We start from the raw sequence: 24522 nt of genomic DNA, 5'->3' as shown, positions 1-24522 counted from the left end.
TTCTCTTCACGAATCTGCAGCAAGGTAATGCTACTGATCTAGGAGTTGTGAAGTACACTATTAGTCCCCACATGTAGGGAACCGGTCGGCCGAGCCGAGAGCACGCTGGACTTGTGGTCCTGGGTTCGATCCCAGGCGCCGGCGAGAAACAATGGGCAGAGTTTCTTTCACCCTATGCCCCTGTTACCTAGCAGTAAAATAGGTACCTTGGTGTTAGTCAGCTGTCACGGGCTGCTTCCTGGGGGGTGGAGGCCTGGTCGAGGACCGGGCCGCGGGGACACTAAAAAGCCCCGAAATCATCTCAAGATAACCTCAAGAAGATGTAAGGTCTTGCATTTTACAATATTAAAAAGCGTGTACCAGCCTTCCGACCATTTGTGGAGATCATGTAGCGTAGATCCCGTTGTAAGGCTACAATAACGTTGTCACTTTCTACTTCACTGTAGATGTTAGTCTTAATATTTTGATGTATGTCATTGATGCAGGCGATGAGTCACAATAACGTGGCTGAAGTATGTTGACCAGACCACACACTAGAAATTGAAGGGACGACGACGTTTCGGTCCGTCCTGGACCATTCTCAAGTCGATTGTCTAGAGAATGGTCCAGGACGGACCGAAACGTCGTCGTCCCTTCAATTTCTAGTGTGTACTCACCTAGTTGTACTCACCTAGTTGTGTTTGCGGGGGTTGAGCTCTGGCTCTTTGGTCCCGCCTCTCAACCGTCAATCAACAGGTGTATAGATTCATGAGCCTATCGGGCTCTGTCATATCTACACTTGAAACTGTGTATGGAGTCAGCCTCCACCACATCACTTCCTAATGCATTCCATTTGTCAACCACTCTGACACTAAAAAAGTTCTTTCTAATATCTCTGTGGCTCATTTGGGCACTCAGTTTCCACCTGTGTGGTCTGGTCAATATGTCATTGATGTATATAACTAAAAGGGTTGGCCCCAAAATGTCCCCTTGTGGCACCCTGCTCCTCACACCTCACCCCTTGTGGCACCCTGCTCCTCACACCTCACCCCTTGTGGCACCCTGCTCCTCACACCTCACCAGTCACATTCACTTACATTAACTCCATCTTTTGTTTTGTTTTAACTACAGTTTTATCCATTCCCATATTCTATCATTTATACCATGTTGAACCTTTTCCAGTTTGGTCTTATGCTTGACTAGATATGGACTCCATGCTGGGGCTGCATACTCCAGGATTGTCGTGACATCTTGAGGTTATCTTGAGATGATTTCGGGGCTTTTAGTGTCCCCGCGGCCCGGTCCTCGACCAGGCCTCCACCCCCAGGAAGCAGCCCGTGACAGCTGACTAACACCCAGGTACCTATTTACTGCTAGGTAACAGGGGCATTCAGAGTGAAAGAAACTTTGCCCATTTGTTTCTGCCTCGTGCGGGAATCGAACCCGCGCCACAGAATTACGAGTCCTGCGCGCTATCCACCAGGCTACGAGACATGTGATATACAAAGTTCTGAATGATTCCTTACACAAGTTTCTAAATGCCGTTTTATGTTGGCCAGCCTGGCATATGCCGCTGATGTTATCCTCCTGATATGGGCTGCAGGAGACAGGTCTGGCGTGATATCAACCCCCAAGTCTTTTTCTTTCTCTGACTCTTGAAGAATTTCATCTCCCAGATGATACTTTGTATCTGGCCTCCTGCTCCCTACACCTATCTTCATTACATTAGATTTGTTTGGGTTAAACTCTAACAACCATTTGTCTGACTATTCCTTCAGATTGTCTAGGTCTTCTTGAAGCCTCAAACAGTCCTCCTCTGTCTTAATCCTTCTCATAATTTTGGCATCGTACGCAAACATTGACAGAAATGAATCTATATCACCGGGAGATCATTTACATATATCAGAAACAATATATGTAGTCATGTCAAAATATATATATATATATATATATATATATATACACAAAAGATGAAACATATATGTAATATGTGTGAGCAGGTGTTGAGAGCTGTGTAGTGTGTGTCACACACACACTGTCATCCCTCCATCCCTGCCTCCCTCCGTCCCTCATGCCACCGCTGCCCCTCACCTGTCACATAAGGGAGCTGAAGGACATGCGTGGAGCAGGAGCAGCAGCAGCAGCAGCAGGAGCCCGGGTCAGTGCGGAGGCGTCGAGTCGTGTTTATAAGGCGGGCAGCAGGCGTGGAAGATACACTGGTCTTGTGGCCTCTCTCGCCTCCCGTGCCCCCTACCACGCTCTTCCCCTCTCCCGGGACGCCCATTGGCCGCAGTCACTTGCTGCCTTCCAATCGGGACGTGTGATTGGGTGGTGCATACCGGTCGACGATTGGTGGACCGCTAGGCATGCACGCACTGACGTGGCCACTCATCTTCGCCTGCTTTACTTGTGCTAGATGTACAGCCCAATCCCCCGGTGAGTACGTCACGACAAAGGATAGTACATTTGACAGCTGCTCAAGTGGCACTCCAAGTGAATTACGTCGTCCCTTCTGTGGCTAGTACGCTAATACCAGGTTAACACACACACACACACACACACACACACACACACACACACACACACACACACACGGGAATTAAACCTCACTTCGTTGGAAGACAGAAGAGTTAAGGGGGACATCATGATCACATTCAAGATTCTTAAGGGAATCGACAGGGTTGATAAAGACAGGCTATTTAACACAAGGGGCACACACACTAGGGGACACAGGTGGAAATTGAGCGCCCAAACGAGCCACAGAGATATTAGAAAGAATTTTTTTAGTGTCAGAGTGGTTGACAAATGGAATGCACTAGGAAGTAATGTGGTGGAGGCTGACTCCATACACAGTTTCAAGTGTAGATATGATAGAGCCCAGTAGGCTCAGGAATCTGTACACCAGTTGATTGACAGTTTAGAGGCGGGACCAAAGAGCCAGAGCTCAACCCCCGCAAGCACAATTAGGACAGTACACACACACACACACACACACACACACACACGTTTCATAGCCTCTTCTTGGGCAATAGTTGAAATCATAAATTAAATATTTACTCCAAGGAACATAAAATAGGACAAAAGCTTTAGTATCTTAAAGTTCAGCTTTTTAATCATAATCTAATCAGCATCTTAAAACTTAAAAAAGCTCTATCTTAAACAACGTTTTCAAATTCCTTCCCCACACACGACAACTACAGTCTCACTTTAGTAAACGCCCCCAATCACTTGAGCTGGACGGTAGAGCTTATTGCAGGTCGGCGTCCAATCCCCGAGTGGTTGGGCACCATTCCTTCCCTCCTCTCTATCCTAAATCCTTATCCTCATATCCCTTCCATATGATATATAGACGTATGGGTGAATCCACATCCAGTACTATTGGTACGTACCTTGCTAATCTCACCAATCACCATCCCCCTTCACCACTACCAATTCCTCATCCCTAAGCAGAAGCTAATCCTTCAGTAATCAATCGACAGTCCAATCTGTTGCCGATTCCGAAAAAGTCGCCAATCCCAAAGTGATTCCTCGATAATACCAAATCCCCTAGTGAGCCTTCGACACTCCCCAATCTCCTAGTGAGCCTTCGACACTCCCCAATCTCCTAGTGAGCCTTCGACACTCCCCAATCTCCTAGTGAGCCTTCGACACTCCCCAATCTCCTAGTGAGCCTTCGACACTCCCCAATCTCCTAGTGAGCCTTCGACACTCCCCAATCTCCTAGTGAGCCTTCAACACTCCCCAATCCCCTAGTGAGCCTTCGACACTCCCCAATCTCCTAGTGAGCCTTCAACACTCCCCAATCTCCTAGTGAGCCTTCGACACTCCCCAATCCCCTAGTGAGCCTTCGACACTCCCCAATCCCCTAGTGAGCCTTCGACACTCCCCAATCTCCTAGTGAGCCTTCAACACTCCCCAATCTCCTAGTGAGCCTTCAACACTCCCCAATCTCCTAGTGAGCCTTCGACACTCCCCAATCCCCTAGTGAGCCTTCAACACTCCCCAATCCCCTAGTGAGCCTTCGACACTCCCCAATCTCCTAGTGAGCCTTCGACACTCCCCAATCCCCTAGTGAGCCTTCGACACTCCCCAATCTCCTAGTGAGCCTTCGACACTCCCCAATCCCCTAGTGAGCCTTCGACACTCCCCAATCTCCTAGTGAGCCTTCGACACTCCCCAATCCCCTAGTGAGCCTTCAACACTCCCCAATCCCCTAGTGAGCCTTCGACACTCCCCAATCCCCTAGTGAGCCTTCAACACTCCCCAATCCCCTAGTGAGCCTTCGACACTCCCCAATCCCCTAGTGAGCCTTCGACACTCCCCAATCCCCTAGTGAGCCTTCGACACTCCCCAATCCCCTAGTGAGCCTTCGACACTCCCCAATCCCCTAGTGAGCCTTCGACACTCCCCAATCACTAGGTGACCCCTTGACAGCACCCAGTCCCTCAGTGACCCATCTTCAGAAGGATCCTTCTGAAGATGTCTTATTAAATACGAAAGTACTTAAGGAAATTCCTGTTTCAATTCTTCCTCCGTGGTCTGACACTCACATTTTTTCACGTGTTAATTTTCGGGATTTACACACACATATTAAGAACATAAGAACATAAGAACAAAGGTAACTGCAGAAGGCCTATTGGCCCATACGAGGCAGCTCCTATTCTATAACCACCCAATCCCACTCATATACTTGTCCAACCCGCGCTTGAAACAATCGAGGGACCCCACCTCCACCACGTTACGCGGCAATTGGTTCCACAAATCTACAACCCTGTTACTGAACCAGTATTTACCCAAGTCTTTCCTAAATCTAAACTTATCCAATTTATACCCATTGTTTCGTGTTCTGTCCTGTGTTGATACTTTTAATACCCTATTAATATCCCCCTTGTTATGTCCGTTCACCCACTTGTAAACCTCTATCATGTCGCCCCTAACTCTTCGCCTTTCCAGTGAATGCAACTTAAGCTTTGTTAATCTTTCTTCATATGAAAGATTTCTAATTTGGGGAATTAACTTAGTCATCCTACGCTGGACACGTTCAAGTGAATTTATATCCATTCTATAATATGGCGACCAAAACTGAACTGCATAATCTAAATGGGGCCTAACTAGAGCAAGATATAGCTTGAGAACCACACCAGGTGTCTTGTTACTAACGCTGTGATTAATAAATCCAAGTGTCCGATTTGCCTTATTACGAACATTTATGCATTGATCCTTTTGTTTTAAATTCTTACTAATCATAACTCCCAGATCCCTTTCGCAATCCGACTTCGCAATCACAACACCATCTAGCTCGTATCTTGTAACTCATAAGAACATAAGAACAAAGGTAACTGCAGAAGGCCTATTGGCCCATACGAGGCAGCTCCTATTCTATAACCACCCAATCCCACTCATATACTTGTCCAACCCGTGCTTGAAACAATCGAGGGACCCCACCTCCACAATGTTACGCGGCAATTGGTTCCACAAATCAACAACCCTGTTACTGAACCAGTATTTACCCAAGTCTTTCCTAAATCTAAACTTATCCAATTTATATCCATTGTTTCGTGTTCTGTCCTGTGTTGATACTTTTAATACCCTATTAATATCCCCCCGGTTATGTCCATTCATCCACTTGTAAACCTCTATCATGTCACCCCTAACTCTTCGCCTTTCCAGTGAATGCAACTTAAGCTTTGTTAATCTTTCTTCATATGAAAGATTTCTAATTTGGGGAATTAACTTAGTCATCCTACGCTGGACACGTTCAAGTGAATTTATATCCATTCTATAATATGGCGACCAAAACTGAACTGCATAATCTAAATGGGGCCTAACTAGAGCAAGATATAGCTTGAGAACCACACCAGGTGTCTTGTTACTAACGCTGCGATTAATAAATCCAAGTGTCCGATTTGCCTTATTACGAACATTTATGCATTGATCCTTTTGTTTTAAATTCTTACTAATCATAACTCCCAGATCCCTTTCGCAATCCGACTTCGCAATCACAACACCATCTAGCTCGTATCTTGTAACTCTATCATCATTACCTAACCTCAGAACTTTACATTTATCAGCATTAAACTGCATCTGCCAATCCTTTGACCATTTCAAAACCCTATCTAGATCAACTTGAAGTGATAGTGAGTCCTCCTCCGAATTAATTTCCCTACCGATTTTCGTATCATCGGCAAATTTGCAAATGTTGCTACTCAAACCTGAATCTAAATCATTTATATATATTATAAACAACAGAGGTCCCAGGACAGAGCCTTGAGGCACTCCACTTACAACATTTTCCCACTCTGACTTGATTCCATTTATACTAACTCTCTGTTTCCTTTGGTATAGCCATGCCCTAATCCAGCTTAATACAGCACCCCCAATACCATGAGACTCTATTTTTTTAATCAGTCTTTCATGTGGCACTGTATCAAAAGCTTTGCTAAAGTCAAGGTATACAACATCGCAATCCTTACCACTATCAACTGCCTCAACAATGCTAGAATAAAAAGATAACAAATTTGTTAAACATGAACGGCCATTTATAAAACCATGTTGCGACTCAATTATTAATTTATGTTTTTCAAGATGAAGACGAATTTTATTTGCTATTATAGATTCGAGTAACTTTCCCACAATAGACGTTAGGCTAATTGGTCGATAGTTAGACGCAAGTGATCTATCTCCTTTCTTAAAAACTGGTATCACATTAGCAACTTTCCAAAACTCTGGCACTCTGCCTGACTCTATTGATTTATTAAATATGGTTGACAGTGGGTCACAAAGCTCCTCTTTGCATTCTTTAAGCACCCTAGCAAACACTTCATCCGGCCCTGGGGATTTGTTTGGTTTGAGTTTTACTATTTGTTTAAGAACATCCTCCCTGGTAACTGCTAAACTCGTCAACCTGTCCTCGTCCCCACCCACATAGACTTGTTCGGCTGAAGGCATATTGTTAAGTTCCTCTTTAGTAAATACAGATACAAAATATTTATTAAAAATACTACTCATCTCTTCATCACTATCTCTATCATCATTACCTAACCTCAGAACTTTACATTTATCAGCATTAAACTGCATCTGCCAATCCTTTGACCATTTCAAAACCCTATCTAGATCAACTTGAAGTGATAGTGAGTCCTCCTCCGAATTAATTTCCCTACCGATTTTCGTATCATCGGCAAATTTGCAAATGTTGCTACTCAGACCTGAATCTAAATCATTTATATATATTATAAACAACAGAGGTCCCAGGACAGAGCCTTGAGGCACTCCACTTACAATATTTTCCCACTCTGACTTGATTCCATTTATACTAACTCTCTGTTTCCTTTGGTATAGCCATGCCCTAATCCAGCTTAATATAGCACCCCCAATACCATGAGACTATTTTTTTAATCAGTCTTTCATGTGGCACTGTATCAAAAGCTTTGCTAAAGTCAAGGTATACAACATCGCAATCCTTACCACTATCAACTGCCTCAACAATGCTAGAATAAAAAGATAACAAATTTGTTAAACATGAACGGCCATTTATAAAACCATGTTGCGACTCAATTATTAATTTATGTTTTTCAAGATGAAGACGAATTTTATTTGCTATTATAGATTCGAGTAACTTTCCCACAATAGACGTTAGGCTAATTGGTCGATAGTTAGACGCAAGTGATCTATCTCCTTTCTTAAAAACTGGTATCACATTAGCAACTTTCCAAAACTCTGGCACTCTGCCTGACTCTATTGATTTATTAAATATGGTTGACAGTGGGTCACAAAGCTCCTCTTTGCATTCTTTAAGCACCCTAGCAAACACTTCATCCGGCCCTGGGGATTTGTTTGGTTTGAGTTTTACTATTTGTTTAAGAACATCCTCCCTGGTAACTGCTAAACTCGTCAACCTGTCCTCGTCCCCACCCACATAGACTTGTTCGGCTGAAGGCATATTGTTAAGTTCCTCTTTAGTAAATACAGATACAAAATATTTATTAAAAATACTACTCATCTCTTCATCACTATCTGTTATTTGACCTGTCTCAGTTTTTAATGGACCTATCCTTTCCCTAGTCTTAGTACGATATAACTGAAAAAACCCTTTAGGATTTGTCTTTGCTTGCCCTGCTATGCGAACTTCATAGTTTCTTTTTGCTTTCCTTATCTCTTTTTTAACATTTCTAACCAGTTGTACGAATTCCTGTTCTAAAGTGACCTCCCCATTTTTAATTTTATTACACACATATTACATAATTATATTACATAGGCTACAAATATACATACAAATTAATCCACTGAGGTTTACATTCATCGTGCAAGGATCTTGTGTGCCCAGAATATCATCAGTGTTTCCAGCTTATCTTGAGGTTATCTTGAGATGATTTCGGGGCTTTTTAGTGTCCCCGCGGCCCGGTCCTCGACCAGGCCTCCACCCCCAGGAAGCAGCCCGTGACAGCTGACTAACACCCAGGTACCTATTTTACTGCTAGGTAACAGGGGCATAGGGTCAAAGAAACTCTGCCCATTGTTTCTCGCCGGCGCCTGGGATCGAACCCAGGATCACAAGTCCAGCGTGCTGTCCGCTCGGCCGACCGGCTCCCTACAGTGTCACACATCTAGTCCAGGGGCCAGATTCACGAAAGCACTTACGCAAACACTTACGAACCTGTACATCTTTTCTCAATCTTTGGCGGCTTTGTTTCCAATTATTAAACAGTTAATGAGCTCCGAAGCACCAGGAGGCTGTTTATAACAATAACAACAGCTGAATGGCAAGTTTTCATGGTTGTAAACTGTTTAATAAATGTAACTAAAGCCGTCAAAGATTGAGGAAAGAGGTACACCTTCGTAAGTGCTTGCGTAAGTGCTTTCGTGAATCTGGCCCCAGTTGTTCAGGAACAGTCCTCGTCCCAGTTTCTATATACAACATTCAACGGGCACTAAGAAACACACAGGATGAGAGACCTTAACATGACGCATAATTTACACTTATTTACATTAACACCTGTACGATATTCCCAATAATATTTGTGCCCAAGCCTGAGCCGCGTGTGCTCAACCCGTTCTCGCACTTGCTTATAGTCAATATTGGCTTATTTAATAAGTGCATATGTGACATACTAATTGATTGTACATATTTTAGTTTACCTTGAAAAGCTTCACAGAAAACACCGACTTTACCTAACCTTCTTAGTATGTTAAAATAAGCACCTTAATGCTTCTTAATTACAATTATTACTTAACCTATACCGTTGATAGGTTAAGTAATAATTGTAAATATGAAGCAAGTCACTCCAAGCATTTTCCAATGGGGATGGTCACTCACACGCAGTGCTAAATGTTATCGTTTTAGATTCATCTTCTCTGAACAAAATTTCCATGTAGCATGGGGTATAGTGAGCCCGTAAACAGTGTTGTGGGGTTTGACTTCTCTCATATATTGTACCTCACTTCGTTTCTTCTGCCTGTATCTGCATATTTCTTATTTGACTTATTATTTGTTTCATGATTAACACGTTAAAAATCACACTTTATGGTCTTGTCGGCCATTTGGGCAGAGTGGAAAATATTAGAGGGACAGGTTCCAAATCTGAGCACGGAGATTACATCACATGAGACCAGTAGGCATGGCAGGATGTGCGAAATAGCCCCACTGAAAAGCAGAAGTGCAATAGGTAAGCTGAGGGAGAATTTTATCAACATAAAGGTTATCTTCTTGAGGTTATCTTGAGATGGTTTCGGGGCTTTAGTGTCCCCGCGGCCCGGTCCTCGACCAAGCCTCCACCCTCAGGAAGCAGCCCGTGACAGCTGACTAACACCCAGGTACCTATTTTACTGCTAGGTAACAGGAGCATAGGGTGAAAGAAACTCTGCCCATTGTTTCTCGCCGGCGCCCGGGATCGAACCCAGGACCACAGGATCACAAGTCCAGTGTGCTGTCCGCTCGGCCGACCGGCTCCCACCCAAGGACCCAAGACTTATCAACACACTCCCGCTACACATAAGGGTCATAACTGGCCGGCCTCTCAAGAGAGAGAACTCGACAAACACCTCCACATTTCTAAAGAATACATAATCAACCAGGCTGTGATTTATACGTCAAGCTGCGAGCAGCAGCGTCCAACAGCCCGGTTGACCAGTCTACCAACCGGAAAGCCTGGTCGGAGACAGGGCCGCGGGGCCGTTTATCCTAGGAACCTCGATAATGTAGTCACAAGATATGGTAGGCACCAGTCACCTGGTGGAGCACTTCCAAACACCAGATGGAATCCACATAAATTTCACTGTGTCCTTTTAGCTTCATCTCGTTTAAACTTGTTTACACTCCTCGACTATGGACATGTACAGGGATTTCAACAGTTTAATGAATCAAGTGCTCCTCGGCTCTCAAAACATACGAAAATATCTATTTCATCTTGAACCATTTGATCTAAACTAGCCAGAATGGTCTGCAATTCACTTGCGTGGGTGAGCTATAATTACTCGCTAGAAGGTAAATTTGTCCGATTCATCTACAATGATTAATATGTAATCAGTGCATTCTATTATGAGGTCGCCACACCCTGCCCTGTCACCGACACAGTATACATGTATACTACTGTCTCTTGGTAACTGAGCACTCATGAGTCCAAACATACACCTTAGATGACCAGACCACACACTAGAAGTCCGAGTCTAGTGTGTGTATTACTCTGTATTACTCCTCGGTATTACTCTGCCGATTATAATAGGAGCTGCCTCGTATGGGCCAATGGGCCCTCTGCAATTCTTATTCCTACTGCTATCTCCTCTACTACACTTTGTTCCTCACCTCTCTCTAGCCTATTTATTGCCTGCATCTACTTCCTCTTCACTTACGGGCTATTCATGCCCGTGCCACATCTTGGGTGGCTTAATCTTCATCAATCAATTCCTCTTCACCACGGGAGACATCTCCCGTCACGCAGGGTGCAGTCGCACCTCCACAGATCTCCAGTATCATCTATTGATACTGGTAATGGTTCAAAAGGGCCACCACTTACGGGCTATTCATGCCCGTGCCACCTCTCGGGTGGCTTAATCTTCATCAATCAATCAATCTTCCTCTTCACAATCGACTTGAGAATGGTCCAGGATGGACCGAAACGTCGTCGTCCCTTCATCTTCTAGTGTGTGGTCTGATGAACTTACTTTAGCCACGTTATTGTGACTCATCGTCCGCATACACCTTAGTTGTCTCAGATCATGCAAAGGCTTTTTCATTTTGAGAGACACATTGTCTGCGTCAACTTTCTCTACCTTCTAGCGAGGAGTTTGACTACACTGTCGAGTGTGTTTGCAACATTCATCGTATTTCCAGAGGTCAATAGTCAATCCTCTAGTGTAACATTTTCCTCTAAGTTTTTGCGGCACTCAAACAAGTGTGAACGCTTTGAAAGAGCTTATTATCTCCTCTTGCTGAAGCTAATAGATACTTTAGTATCTAATTAAGTCAAGTACACTATCATACACACTGAAGTTATTAAAATGGAATTTAGTTTACAGTTATTGTACTCATGCAGGCGATGAGTCACAATAACGTGGCTAAAGTATGTTGACCAGATCACACACTAGAAGGTGAAGGGACGACGACGTTTCAGTCCGTCCTGGACCATTCTCAAGTCGATTGGGAATGGTCCAGGACGGACCGAAACGTCGTCGTCCCTTCACCTTCTAGTGTGTGGTCTGGTCAACAGTTATTGTACTGCTTTGACACACAAGAATAATGCTCATAGCCAGAGAGCGACAGAAGTCAATCATCACAATCCCGCCGGTCACACTGCACACAGCGTTCAGTCATCCCCCCCCCCCCCTCCCCAGTGCTCAACCACTTAGGCTGATAGTAGAGCGACGGTCTCGCTTCATGCAGGTCGGTGTTCAATCCCCGACTGTCCAAGTAGTTGGGCACCTCCTTCCCCCCCCCCCCTTCCCATCCCAAAATCCTTATCCTGATCTCTTCCCAGTGCTACATAGTCGTAATGGCTTGGCTTTTTCCCCTGATAATTCCCTCCCTCCCTCCCTCCCCCCCCCCCCCCTCGGTCATACTCTGCCGAGGTAACAAGTGACAACCCACCAGTGTAATGTTAACAAGTTAACTCAAGACAACTTTTAACTTAAACAAGTTCCATCGCATTACTAAATACGACACCCAGAGGCACGGTTAAGGTTCATTAAAATTATTATTTGTAATTATAGGAAACAGAAGTGTGTGTTTGAGGGTAACTGTAATGTTTGGTACAGCTACAGTTTAGTTGACTGACTGTCGAGTAGTTTTTGTGGAGGGGTGATGGTGATGCAAAAATTATGAGGATTAAGACAGAGGAAGATAGTATGAAGGTACAAGATGACCTAGATAAAGAGACTGAATGGTCCAACAAATGGCTACAAAAGTTCAACCCGAGTAAATGTAAAGAAATGAAACTAGGCAGTGAAAACAGGAGGCCAGATACAAGATACCGAATGGGAGATGAAGTCCTTCATAAAACGGACAGAGAGGATGATCTAGGAGTGGATATCACACCAAACTTATCTCCTGAAGCCCATATAAACAGAATATAATCTGCGGCGTGTGCAAGGCTGGCTAACATCAGAACTGCCTTCAGGAACCTGTGTAAGGAATCATTCAGAACCTTGTATACCACATATGTAAGACCAATCCTGGAGTATGCGGCCCCAGCATGGACCCGTACCTTGTCGAGCACAAGACGAAGCTGGATATAGTTCGGAGGTATGCCACTAGGCTAGTCCCAGAACTAAGAGGTATGAGTTACGAGGAAAGGCTGCATGAAATGCACTTCACGACGCTGGAAGACAGAAGAATAAGGAGTCATGATCACTACCTACAAAATTCTCAGAGGAATTGACAGGGTAGACAAGGATGGATTATTTAACACGGGTGGTACACGAACAAGGGGACACAGGTGAAAACTGAGTACCCAAATGAGCCACAGGGACGCAAAAAAGAGCTTTCAGTGTCAGAGTAGTTAACAGATGGAATGGATTAGGCAGTGATTTGGTGGAGGCTGACTCCATACACAGCTTCAAATATAGATATGATAGAGCCCAGTAGGCTCAGGAATCTGTACACCAGTTGATTGACAGTTGAGAGGCGGAACCAAAGAGCCAGAGCTCAACCCCCGCAAGCACAACTAGGTGAGAATACACATACACACACACACACACAGGAAGCAGCCGTAGCAGCTGTCTAAATCCCAGGTTTGTACTAGGAACTTTACTGCTTAATTAAATTTAATGCTAGGTGAACAGGAGCATCAGATGAAAAACTCTGCCCATTTGTTTCTGCCTCGACCGGGAATCGAACCCGGGTTCTTAAGACTACGACCACCCGAACAATGTCCGATCGGCTGCTAGAGAGAAGGAGAGAGGGAGGGAGGGAGGTAGAGAGAGGGAATGAAAGTGGGAGGGAGGTAGATGGGGGAGGGAGGTAGATGGGGGGGGGGAGAAAGTGTGAGGGGGAGGGGGAGAAAGTGTGAGGGGGAGGGGGAGAAAGTGTGAGGGGGGAGGGGGAGAAAGTGTGAGGGGGGAGGGGGAGAAAGTGTGAGGGGGGAGGGGGAGAAAGTGTGAGGGGGGGGGAAGAAAGTGAGAGTGTACCGACACTAAAATTGTGTAATTAACATCCATTGTTACGTGTTTGTTAATATATTTAAATCCTTATTATACCCCCTTTTGTTAAAGCTTTTCATCCATTAATATATTTCAATAATGTCACCTCTTAACATTCTTTAAAAAAGACGAAGAGTAATTAAGTCTTTTTTAATCTCTCTTAATCAGGAAGGTTTCAAATTCCTGGGATTAATTTTGTACTTTTTCTCTCTGTACAAGTTGAGGTGAAAATGATGTTCATTCTACATTACGAGACCAAAACTAATAAGTAACTTAACCCCAGCCTAACGAGAGTAAGATGACTCTGACTTACTTACAACTTACAACTCTGACTTACAGTCGCAAGTAATCATGACTTACACCTTTTTTACATTCATATTTTACAACATCAACATTATCCAGCTGATAGCTTATCATTATTGCAACCCGTTCTCACACTTTCGTATAGTCAATATTGGCTTATTAAATACGTGCATATGTGACATACTAAACATACTAGTTTACCTTGAAAAGCTTCATAGAAAACACCGACCTTACCTAACCTTCTTAGTATGTTAAGATAAGCATCTTATTGCTTCGTAATTACAATTATTACTTAACCTATTATAGGTATAGGTTAAGTAATAATTGTAATTACGAAGCAATGAGATGCTTAACATACTAAAAAGGTTAGGTATGGTCGGTGTTTTCTATGAAGCTTTTCAAGATAAACTAGTATATTTAGTATGTCACATATGCACGTATTTAATAAGTCAATATTGACTGTAAGAAAGTGCGAGAACGGGTTGTATTATTGTTATTTTAAAAAGCCCATTTGGATCGTTTTGTGATTTAGAGTCGTCTGCATTTATTTCCAACTTTATTTTTGTATCGTCTGCAAAGTTGCAAATTTTGCAATTTAATCTTTTGTCTAAATCGATTGTGCACACGGAACACAAGAGGTGCTCTGGAACACTCCATCTAACATGGAACACAAGAGAGGTGACAGGACAGAGATCTGGAACACAAGAGAGGTGACAGGACAGAGCTCTGGAACACTCCATCTAACACTGTTCCCACTCCGACTTTACTCCATTTTGGCTAATTTTGCTTTCTTTGAAATACCCAACCCGTAATCTAAATTAAAATAACCCCAATACAAATTGCTTTTCAATGAGTGGTGAGATACAGCATCAAACTCCTTGTTAGAGACAAGGTATAGACAGCACCCATCCGTTCCTCCTGTCAACTCCTTGAAATATACTGGAATAAGAGTAAAATTGTTAAATCCTGTTGTGATCCTGTATCAAGATATAAAGGAATGGCTTTTTCAATTATCAATTCAAGCAAAATTACAGTAGATGTTAAGATAATTGGACGATAGCTAAGTGATTTATCTCGCTTAAAAATCGGCACCGTCCACGACTCTGCTCGACTCTTTGATATACTAAATATACTAGACAAGAGTTCACTGAGCTCTCTGTTTACATTCTTTAAGTACCCTGGTAAATACTTCCTCTGGCCACGTGGATTTGTTGGGCTTTAATGTCTTTACTTATTTAATAAGTTCCTATCTGTTAACTACAAGTTAACTTGTCCTCTTCACCACCTTCTTGAGGTTATCTTGAGATGATTTCGGGGCTTTAATGTCCCCGCGGCCCGGTCCTCGACCAGGCCTCCACCCCCAGGAAGCAGCCCGTGACAGCTGACTAACACCAAGGTACCTACTTTACTGCTAGGTAACAGGGGCATAGGGTAAAAGAAACTCTGCCCATTGTTTCTCGCCGGCGCCCGGGATCGAGCCCGGGACCACAGGATCACAAGTCCAGCGTGCTGTCCGCTCGGCCGACCGGTTCGACCTGCGTCTAACTGTTTAGCTGCAGGCTAAACAACACATCTTGACTTAAGTCTTGACTTAACATCAAGTCATCTCAAGTATATACACAAACTACTTGTATAAAATTCCAAGCCATTTCTTTATTATCATTAACTACCTAATGAGCTTCAGTTTTCATTGTCTCAGTCTTCTTCCTGATCTTTGATATTTCTGGAGAATACTTATAGGATTTGGATTGTCTGCCCTGTTATACTTATTTTATAATTTCGTTTAGCTGTTCCCATTTAGTCTTAACATTTCTAATTAGTTTGACACTTGTAGTTTCTGAGAGACTAAGACTTTTCCCACTCTCAATTCGTTTAGAAACGGCCCTCTGCTTTCCGGTCAAGTTCTTTAATCCATGGTTATCCATTTTGGGTCATTGTCATATGACCTGATCAACTCATATGCTCCTGGATCCCACTATAATGTTTTATTATGAGTAATAATTTGAATCTCTATCATAATCCATTTTTTTTTTTTTCTACCACAGACGTGGCCAGACATTTACAATGCTAACCAGCATATATATACATTTTCTTCTGTCCTCCATGGACAGGGTTAGAGATGTGTTAAACATATAGTTCAAGGGTTTATTGAACAATCAACCACAGAAGGTGATTCGGTGCTTTTAAAATGCTAAGCTAACCTACATAATCCAGTGTTACGTCACCTCCCAACACCACCCATCTATCATAAGCTAGCACTGTTCAATAGTTTGACTGGGAATCGTTTGATACTGAAGTCAGGTATTGTGTTCTCACTACCAGAGCTGTACTTCTCAGCTTTCTGACCTGCCAAGTTACCACTAAGAAACCCGTTTGGAAAATAATGCTCCCTATGAACGCAGGATTTGTTTTTTGATTGTTGTCGCCGGAGGCGGCTAGTTTATTGTGCACCCCATACCCATCCTGTGAGCGGTAGCGCAAAAAAGCATTACAGAGGGCACAAAAGGTCTTTATCATACATCTTAGATTATTACATAAACAATTTCATCTATCCTTCACACCTTATAGTTACAATGTCAGCTAGTTACAGAGAAAGTGCTATTACAAGAGCTATATATTTACAGTAAGTCATTATATATTAATGGTGAAGGCAGGAGACGCGAGCAGTCCTTGGCAGAGCTCGAACAAACGGCATTATGCTAAACAGGTTGAGATTTTCTTTGGGTCATTAACCTCTTTTCAGGTAGAGACGAGTAATTTGCCAGCTTGTCCACCGTGAGAATGGTTACCTTGCTCGACTGTAGCCCCGCTGAGGCAAGTGTTGCCCAAGCGGTGGGAGGCGCACCTGATGACCGGGGGAACACCATAAGAACCACTGTTGGGACTGACTGACTGACTGATTCACTCACTCACTCTGCAGCCCGTCCTCCAAAGACCCAAAAGTGATTCCATGCACCCGCCAAACCCCCTGTTTATGAATGAAAAACTATTTACACAAGACTCACAACTGATTTCGTTCGAACACTTCCGGAACAAGTGCTTCACTCACGCCCTCTGTTCGAACCACAACGCTATAAATGCTTCACCCACGTACTACAAATACAAATAATCGCCAACAGAACCTAAACACCTAACCTAACCTATGCCTAATATATGCACAAAAGGCTAATATATTATAATATTAATTTATATTTGAGAAAATTCCCGTTTTGACTGAACATCATGTACAAATTTATGAATGCGTCTGTGGGATCGACCGCTGGATGGAATGGACTTGCGTCGAGGACGGGTTGTACTCTGCTGCAACATTCTCACCATGGACGCCTTCTTACTGTGCTGACGTGACCACCACGTAGGCCATTAGCACAACGACACTTTCCCAGACACAACCAATTCTCACTATTCCCCTCCACCCCCTCCCCCTTGCGACGGTCTAGCTTTATGCAGGTCGGCGTTCAATCCCCGACCGTCCAAGTGGTTGGGCACCATTCCTTTTCCCTGTCCCATCCCAAATTCTAATCCTGACCCCTTCCCAGTGCTATATAGTCGTAATGGCTTGGCGCTTTCCCCTGAAAACTCCCCTCCACCCCACCCCCCACACACACACAGAACCCTCGTGGCCGAACGATCAACATTCCTGATTCGCAGTTCACGAACCCGGGTTCGATTTCCGGCCAAGGCAGTAGCAAGTGGATTAGTTTCTTTCATCTGATGCCTCTGTTTACTTAAGAGTAAATAAGTTCCTGGGAGTTAGTAAGTTGTTCCGGCATGCATCCTGGGGATGTGTGTGAGGGGGGGGGGGGGGGAGAAAATATATATAGCGGATATAAACAGAGGAAAAAAAATAGGAACATTAGACAACTGACGGTTAGAAAGTCGGGGTCCAGGAGCTAGCAACATGATCTTTCAGGCATAAATAGTAAACACCCCCCCCCCCTTCCTCTACCCCCCCCCCCCCCCTTACCCCGTACCTCTCCCTCTCAACCACAATTGTTTTAGCGTAAGAAATATGAAGTGAATGTGAAAGAGCTGTGAAAGAACTGTGAAAGAGCTGTGAAAGAAGTGTGAAAGAGCTGTGAAAGAAGTGTGGGGGTGCAGCGGTGGCTTACACAGGACGGGTCTTTTCACTGGTGGCGGCCGATCGGAGCTTTGACGGGCGCCTGGCTGGGGGCTCTCTCTCTCTCTCTCCTGTATTAACGACTGGAAATAATCGCGGGAAAAATACTGCCGAGGCGGACAAATTACAGATTATCTATATCTTCTGTTTGTGTAGTTTTTGAAGGTGTAATATTGCGGAAAAAATTACCGTTGAAAATATCAGTTATGACAAGATAATCAACCACTTGGGCTGGACGGTAGAGCGACGGTCTCCCTTCATGCAGGTCAGCGTTCAATCCCCGACCATCCAAGTGGTTAGGCACCATTCCTTTCCCCCCCGTCCCATCCCAAATCCTTATCCTGACCCCCTTCCCAGTGCTATATAGTCGTAATGGCTTGGCGCTTTCCCCTGATAGTTCCGTTCCGTGTGACAAAATAAATTACCAAATTTAAAAATGAAAATATAAATTATGACAACATAAATTACCATTTCTAAAATATTGAACATGAAAACTGAAAAATATAAAATAGATTTAAATATTCCAAGAATTATCTTCCCAGAATTCTAACAGAGAAGTTGTGGCCAGTGAGTGTGGCGTAGTGGTGCTACACTCGTCTCCGAGCCCTACCACTGATTTTGTCTCGGTTCGAGCCCTATAGTCCTAAACTGGATATCAATCCTTATTACCCCCCTCTTCGCTAAGTAGTAATTAAGGGACCTAACTATAAACCGATTAGTTGGTCGTGTACTTAGGGAAACTATTAGTACAAGTGATCACTAACCACTAACAACGGTTCATGTGGGAAGACCTTCGTTATCACTGCCCACTAACAACGAAGACATACTTTTTTTTTGTTGTTGAGATATATACAAGAATTGTTACATTCTTGTAGAGCCACTAGTACGCGTAGCGTTTCGGGCAGGTCCCTGGAATACGATCCCCGCCGCGAAGAATCGTTGTTACAACCAAATACACATTTTACTGTTGAGTTAAACAGAGGCTACAGTTAAGGATTTGCGCCCAGTAAATCCTCCCCGGCCAGGATACGAACCCATGACATAGCGCTCGCGGAACGCCAGGCGAGTGTCTTACCACTGCACCACGGAGACTGGTTGACTTGTGTGAAGGCAGAGTGTACCAGAGGACCACTTTGTCAACACTGACTAAAGGCTCAGGCGCCACGGGAGTTCCTCTTCCCTCAATCACAGGCTTAACCTAAGGTAGTGAGACTTACCCACCACACCACTGATGCTCATTTCTTTCCCCTTGGGAGCTGTCTGGAGGGTAAGGGTCACCCACTGGTAGATCCCGCGCTGAGGTCGTGCTCCTCCCTAGGGAAGACCGTGCCTCCGTAGGGAGGGCCGTGCCGGGGGCGGCCTGCTGGGGGAAGGGGTGTCTGCTGGGGGAGGGTAAACAGCAAGAGAGTGCCTCCGTGGTCGAGCCAATCATGGTGGCGTTGTAAGGCAAGTGGCGGGCGTCGCTGGAGACACTAATCCTTAGACGCTCTCAGCCTGGCTCACTTGCTCGCCTCTGTCACCCTCTGCACTGTGGGATTGGGGGAGTGAGTGGGGGGAGAGGGGGAGTGAGTGGGGGGAGGAGAGGGGGAGAGGGGGAGTGAGTGGGGGGAGGAGAGGGGGGAGAGGGGGAGTGAGTGGGGGGAGGAGAGGGGTGAGTGGGGGAGAGGGGTGAGTGGTACTACACCTCCACGGTCCAGTACACCAGGGCTCACCCCTCCTAGAGTAGCACACACCCACAACTTACACGAGAGAACGTAATCTATATTTGACTAGGATCTCTATTATATTGTAATGAGGATGATGACTGGTGTTCCTGACATACAAGATGGTGCTGGGAAGAGCTCTGACCTCACGTCATCACCAGTTGTGACCAATGAGAGGTGACGAGTGACGTCATGGGTCGGCTTTCTCGCTTACCATTGGGCCGTGGACTTGGGACTACGTTAACTAACGCCAGAGTGAGCACGGTCGCTCCCAGTGTTCTGTGCTCAACCTGAGAACACCGTCTTTAGAGCCCCAGACATAGAGTCACAAACGGCAGTACACATTCATAGTGTCTCGCAGTACAGTTGGCTTTGTTCTTGACTCGCAACTGGGGATTCCGAGGGTGACAGTAGCTTACCTGTGGACCACGACCAGAGGTAAGCCACAACCGCCACACAGCTGGTCACAACCTCCACACAGCTGGTCACAACCTTCACACAGCTGGTCACAACCTCCACACAGCTGGTCACAACCTCCACACAGCTGGTCACAACCTCCACACAGCTGGTCACAACCTTCACACAGCTGGTCACAACCTCCACACAGCTGGTCACAACCTCCACACAGCTGGTCACAACCTCCACACAGCTGGTCACAACCTTCACATTAGACGATGAGAGGGAACGAGTGGGAGGCGTTGAGAATGTACCACGCGACGACGACCGCCTTTTCCGTCTGTGGTTGGTACATATACATGACTTCAGGTTTGCGTTCGGTATTATTTACATTATGGACAGGGGTTACGTGCGTATCTTCTGGTCAACGTTTACCACCAGTACTGAGAGCGAGTACTTCCATATGACTCTACGACCTCCATACTTTACACAAAATGACCGAGCCTTTCGGAACGCTTGTCCAGACTGGTACTGCGTGTTCTAGTACTGGTCTAACATAGCATGTGGAAGTCTGAATATCCTCCTTTAGATTCTTAAGCGCCGTTTTTAAAGAAGTTTTAAGTGTGTGAGATATGATTTACCCTTCTTGACCGGTGTTGCTCCTCCGGCAGGGGAGCCGGTCGGCCGAGCGGACAGCACGCTGGACTTGTGATCCTGCGGTCCCGGGTTCGATCCCAGGCGCCGGCGAGAAACAATGGGCAGAGTTTCTTTCACCCTATGCCCCTGTTACCTAGCAGTAAAATAGGTACCTGGGTGTTAGTCAGCTGTCACGGGCTGCTTCCTGGGGGTGGAGGCCTGGTCGAGGACCGGGCCGCGGGGACACTAAAGCCCTGGTTGATACCTGGTTGATGGGGTTCTGGGAGTTCTTCTACTCCCCAAGCCCGGCCCGAGGCCAGGCTCGACTTGTGAGCCCCGAAATCATCTCAAGATAACCTCAAGATAACCAGGGCCTCCGCTATTCTCTCTCTCTTATTACTTTCTACGCTATTTTTAGTCGAATGTGTATGTGTGACAATGTTGTTGTTCTTGAATATATGGATTACGTTTGACGACTCCAGATTTTCAGAATCTCCAATGTTTTACTGAATGTTCTATTTATCAGATTACAGACAACTTCTGTAGTCTCCTTCCGTGATACCTGGTCTGGCTCTACTGTTCTTCTGGAATTTGTGTTTTGTACACTGGAGGTGACTTCTGACTCGTATTGGGAAGTTTAGAATTATCTTTCAATATATCATATTAAGACTTATGCTACTAATTTTTCCTGGAACACGACCCGCCAATTATAATCTGGGGGCCAATTACTGCTGGCTGAACCTTTAAGGATCACTGAGCAGGCGTCCTTCCCTGCACAGGACGACGGCTCTCTCACACCACTCCTTTTATTGGTCCTGGTTTTTTATTTATTTATTTTATACACAGGTGGATACAGGAACAGACGACTTGTGACTCCTGTTAGCAGGCTGAGAGCTTGCCCTTCCCGTAGCTCATGGTAAGCCTTACCCTACTAGTTCTCCCTGGAATACGACCCGCTAATGGTTTAACAACCAGGGACCCCCATTACTGTTAGTTGAACAAAGGGGGGGGGGGGCGACCAGTTAAGGTTTGGCGCCGGGACACGAACCTAAACCAAATCGGTCGTGAGGCGCTTGGCGAGTTTGTTACCACCGAGTCTCCAATAGTGTGTTTGCCTCTTGTTGTGATTACTATACGACATAATGTTGCATCTACTGATTATTCTCTCACCCTTGGTCTCTTAATCAGCCATCGGGAGGATTCCTCCGTCTCGGCTCTACTTAATCACGTCGTCTTTAACCTGGGATGTTCCTTTGCTTTTCCTGCTGTACTGTTCTGTGTTGGTGTCTGTCTCTCACCTGTGTTGGCGTCTGTGCCTCTCACTGTGTTGGCGTCTGTGCCTCTCACTGTGTTGGCGTCTGTGTCTCTCACCTGTGTTGGCGTCTGTGTCTCTCACCTGTGTTGGCGTCCGTGTCTCTCACCTGTGTTGGCGTCTGTGTGTCTCACCTGTGTTGGCGTCTGTGTCTCACCTGTGTTGGCGTCTGTCTCTCTCACCTCACTATTGTGCACTTATGTCTGGCTCCCCTTGGATATTTACTATCGACCTCCACCAGGCGCTGATGATATTTGATCCAAGTATTGGTGGCTCTTGCTTGTTGCTTCTCACCGCTGTTCAACAACAGCAGATGTTGTTCTACTCGTCGGTTGTTCTTCTGAGTTAGATGAACATGGCTCGTGGCTTCTGCACAAGTTCTCACTTCATATTTTACTTCATTTACTATTTTCCCTCTAATGTATTTTTGGATTTTCCTTACTGAACATCCTGCAAACAGTTCTTTATCCTGCTGTAGTCTCCGTCTGTAGTTTCGCGCCCTTTTACGCTCTTGCTTTCATCTGGTCCCATCTGCTCGACGATATCTTCAAGCTAATGCAATGGTCGCTACCTCACAGTGTTAGTATAATTATGTTTTCCTGATATCCTCAGAGTAACAGATCCAGAGTCTGTTGACCAGACCACACACTAGAAGGTGAAGGGACGACGACGTTTCGGTCCGTCCTATCTTGAGGTTATCTTGAGATGATTTCGGGGCTTTACTGTCCCCGCGGCCCGGTCTTCGACCAGACCTCCACCCCCAGGAAGCAGCCCGTGACAGCTGACTAACTTCCAGGTACCTATTTACTGCTAGGTAACATTAGGATGAATGAAACTCTGCCCATTGTTTCTCGCCGGCGCCCGGGATCGAACCCGGGACCACAGGATCACGCGTCTAGTGTTCTGTCCGCTCAGCCACCGGCTCCCTGGACCATTCTCAAGTCGATTGTCTTGAGTCAAGTCTCGATTGTCTTGAGTCAAGTCGCAATCGACTTGAGAATGGTCCAGGACGGACCGAAACGTCGTCGTCCCTTCACCTTCTAGTGTGTGGTCTGGTCAACATACTTTAGCCACGTTATTGTGACTCATCGCCTGCATCCAGAGTCTGATATGGGGCGGATGGACGACTATATGGGGCGGATGGATGACTATATGGGGCGGATGGATGACTATATGGGGCAGATGGATGACTATATGGGGCGGATGGATGACTATATGGGGCGGATGGATGACTATATGGGGCGGATGGATGACTATATGGGGCAGATGGATGACTATATGGGGCGGATGGATGACTATATGGGGCGGATGGATGACTATATGGGGCGGATGGATGACTATATGGGGCGGATGGACGACTATATGGGGCGGATGGACGACTATATGGGGCGGATGGACGACTATATGGGGCGGATGGACGACTATATGGGGCGGATGGACGACTATATGGGGCGGATGGACGACTATATGGGGCGGATGGACGACTATATGGGGCGGATGGACGACTATATGGGGCGGATGGACGACTATATGGGGCGGATGGATGACTATATGGGGCGGATGGACGACTATATGGGGCGGATGGACGACTATATGGGGCGGATGGATGACTATATGGGGCGGATGGATGACTATATGGGGCGGATGGATGACTATATGGGGCGGATGGATGACTATATGGGGCGGATGGACGACTATATGGGGCGGATGGATGACTATATGGGGCGGATGGATGACTATATGGGGCGGATGGACGACTATATGGGGCGGATGGACGACTATATGGGGCGGAGGGACGACTATATGGGGCGGATGGACGACTATATGGGGCGGACCAGTCCACCCCCATATTCCTCTGCTTTGTCAGCAGTGTGGTTCCTGCATCCATCAACTTTGCTCTCCATGTTTACTCTCAACCATAATGGTACTTTGTTGCACAATACATTTATTTGCGAGTGATATATTAGGAGTTTATCCCTTGCTGCTCCTCACCAGGGAGCCGGTCGGCCGAGCGGACAGCGCGCTGGACTTGTGATCCTGTGGTCCCGGGGTCGATCCCGGGCGCCGGCGAGAAACAATGGGCAGAGTTTCTTTCACCCTATGCCCCTGTTACCTAGCAGTAAAATAGGTACCTGGGTGTTAGTCAGCTGTCACGGGCTGCTTCCCGGGGGTGGAGGCCTGGTCAATCATCTCAAGATAACTCAAGATGGTGACCCCGTAGTGGACTTACCTGGCACAGCAGCGGGGTTGTGTCATATATTTAGGTTTTGGAGAGTTAGCTAACGGGCGGCTGGAAATGCCGGGTGCAAGAGCTGCAGCCCGACTCTGTTAGCACAACTAGGCGAGGACAAACACGCGAGACAAATCATACTGGTATACATATACATAGTAACGGACAGGAAGTAAGTTAATTTATCTTGGCGGTTGAAATCGTGTAGTGGCAAGTC

General features: G+C 45.6%; 2 protein-coding genes across 3 annotated transcripts in view; one reads left to right on the top strand and one right to left on the bottom strand.

Annotated features, from left to right (window-relative positions):
- LOC123760900 (uncharacterized) overlaps positions 1 to 24522 on the bottom strand; it is a 143554-nt gene that overhangs the window by 68469 nt on the left and 50563 nt on the right. The gene's annotated exons all lie outside the window — the stretch shown is intronic.
- LOC123760903 (uncharacterized) overlaps positions 2177 to 24522 on the top strand; it is a 50677-nt gene continuing 28331 nt past the window's right edge. The window contains exon 1 of the mRNA XM_045746721.2: positions 2177 to 2415. Coding sequence (XP_045602677.1) covers positions 2346 to 2415 — 70 coding nt within the window. The 5' untranslated portion in view covers positions 2177 to 2345. The remainder of the gene's footprint in view (positions 2416 to 24522) is intronic.

Source organism: Procambarus clarkii, chromosome 3, assembly GCF_040958095.1.
Source record: "Procambarus clarkii isolate CNS0578487 chromosome 3, FALCON_Pclarkii_2.0, whole genome shotgun sequence".
Lineage (NCBI taxonomy): Eukaryota > Metazoa > Arthropoda > Malacostraca > Decapoda > Cambaridae > Procambarus > Procambarus clarkii.
This window is presented reverse-complemented; position numbering and strand designations above follow the sequence as displayed.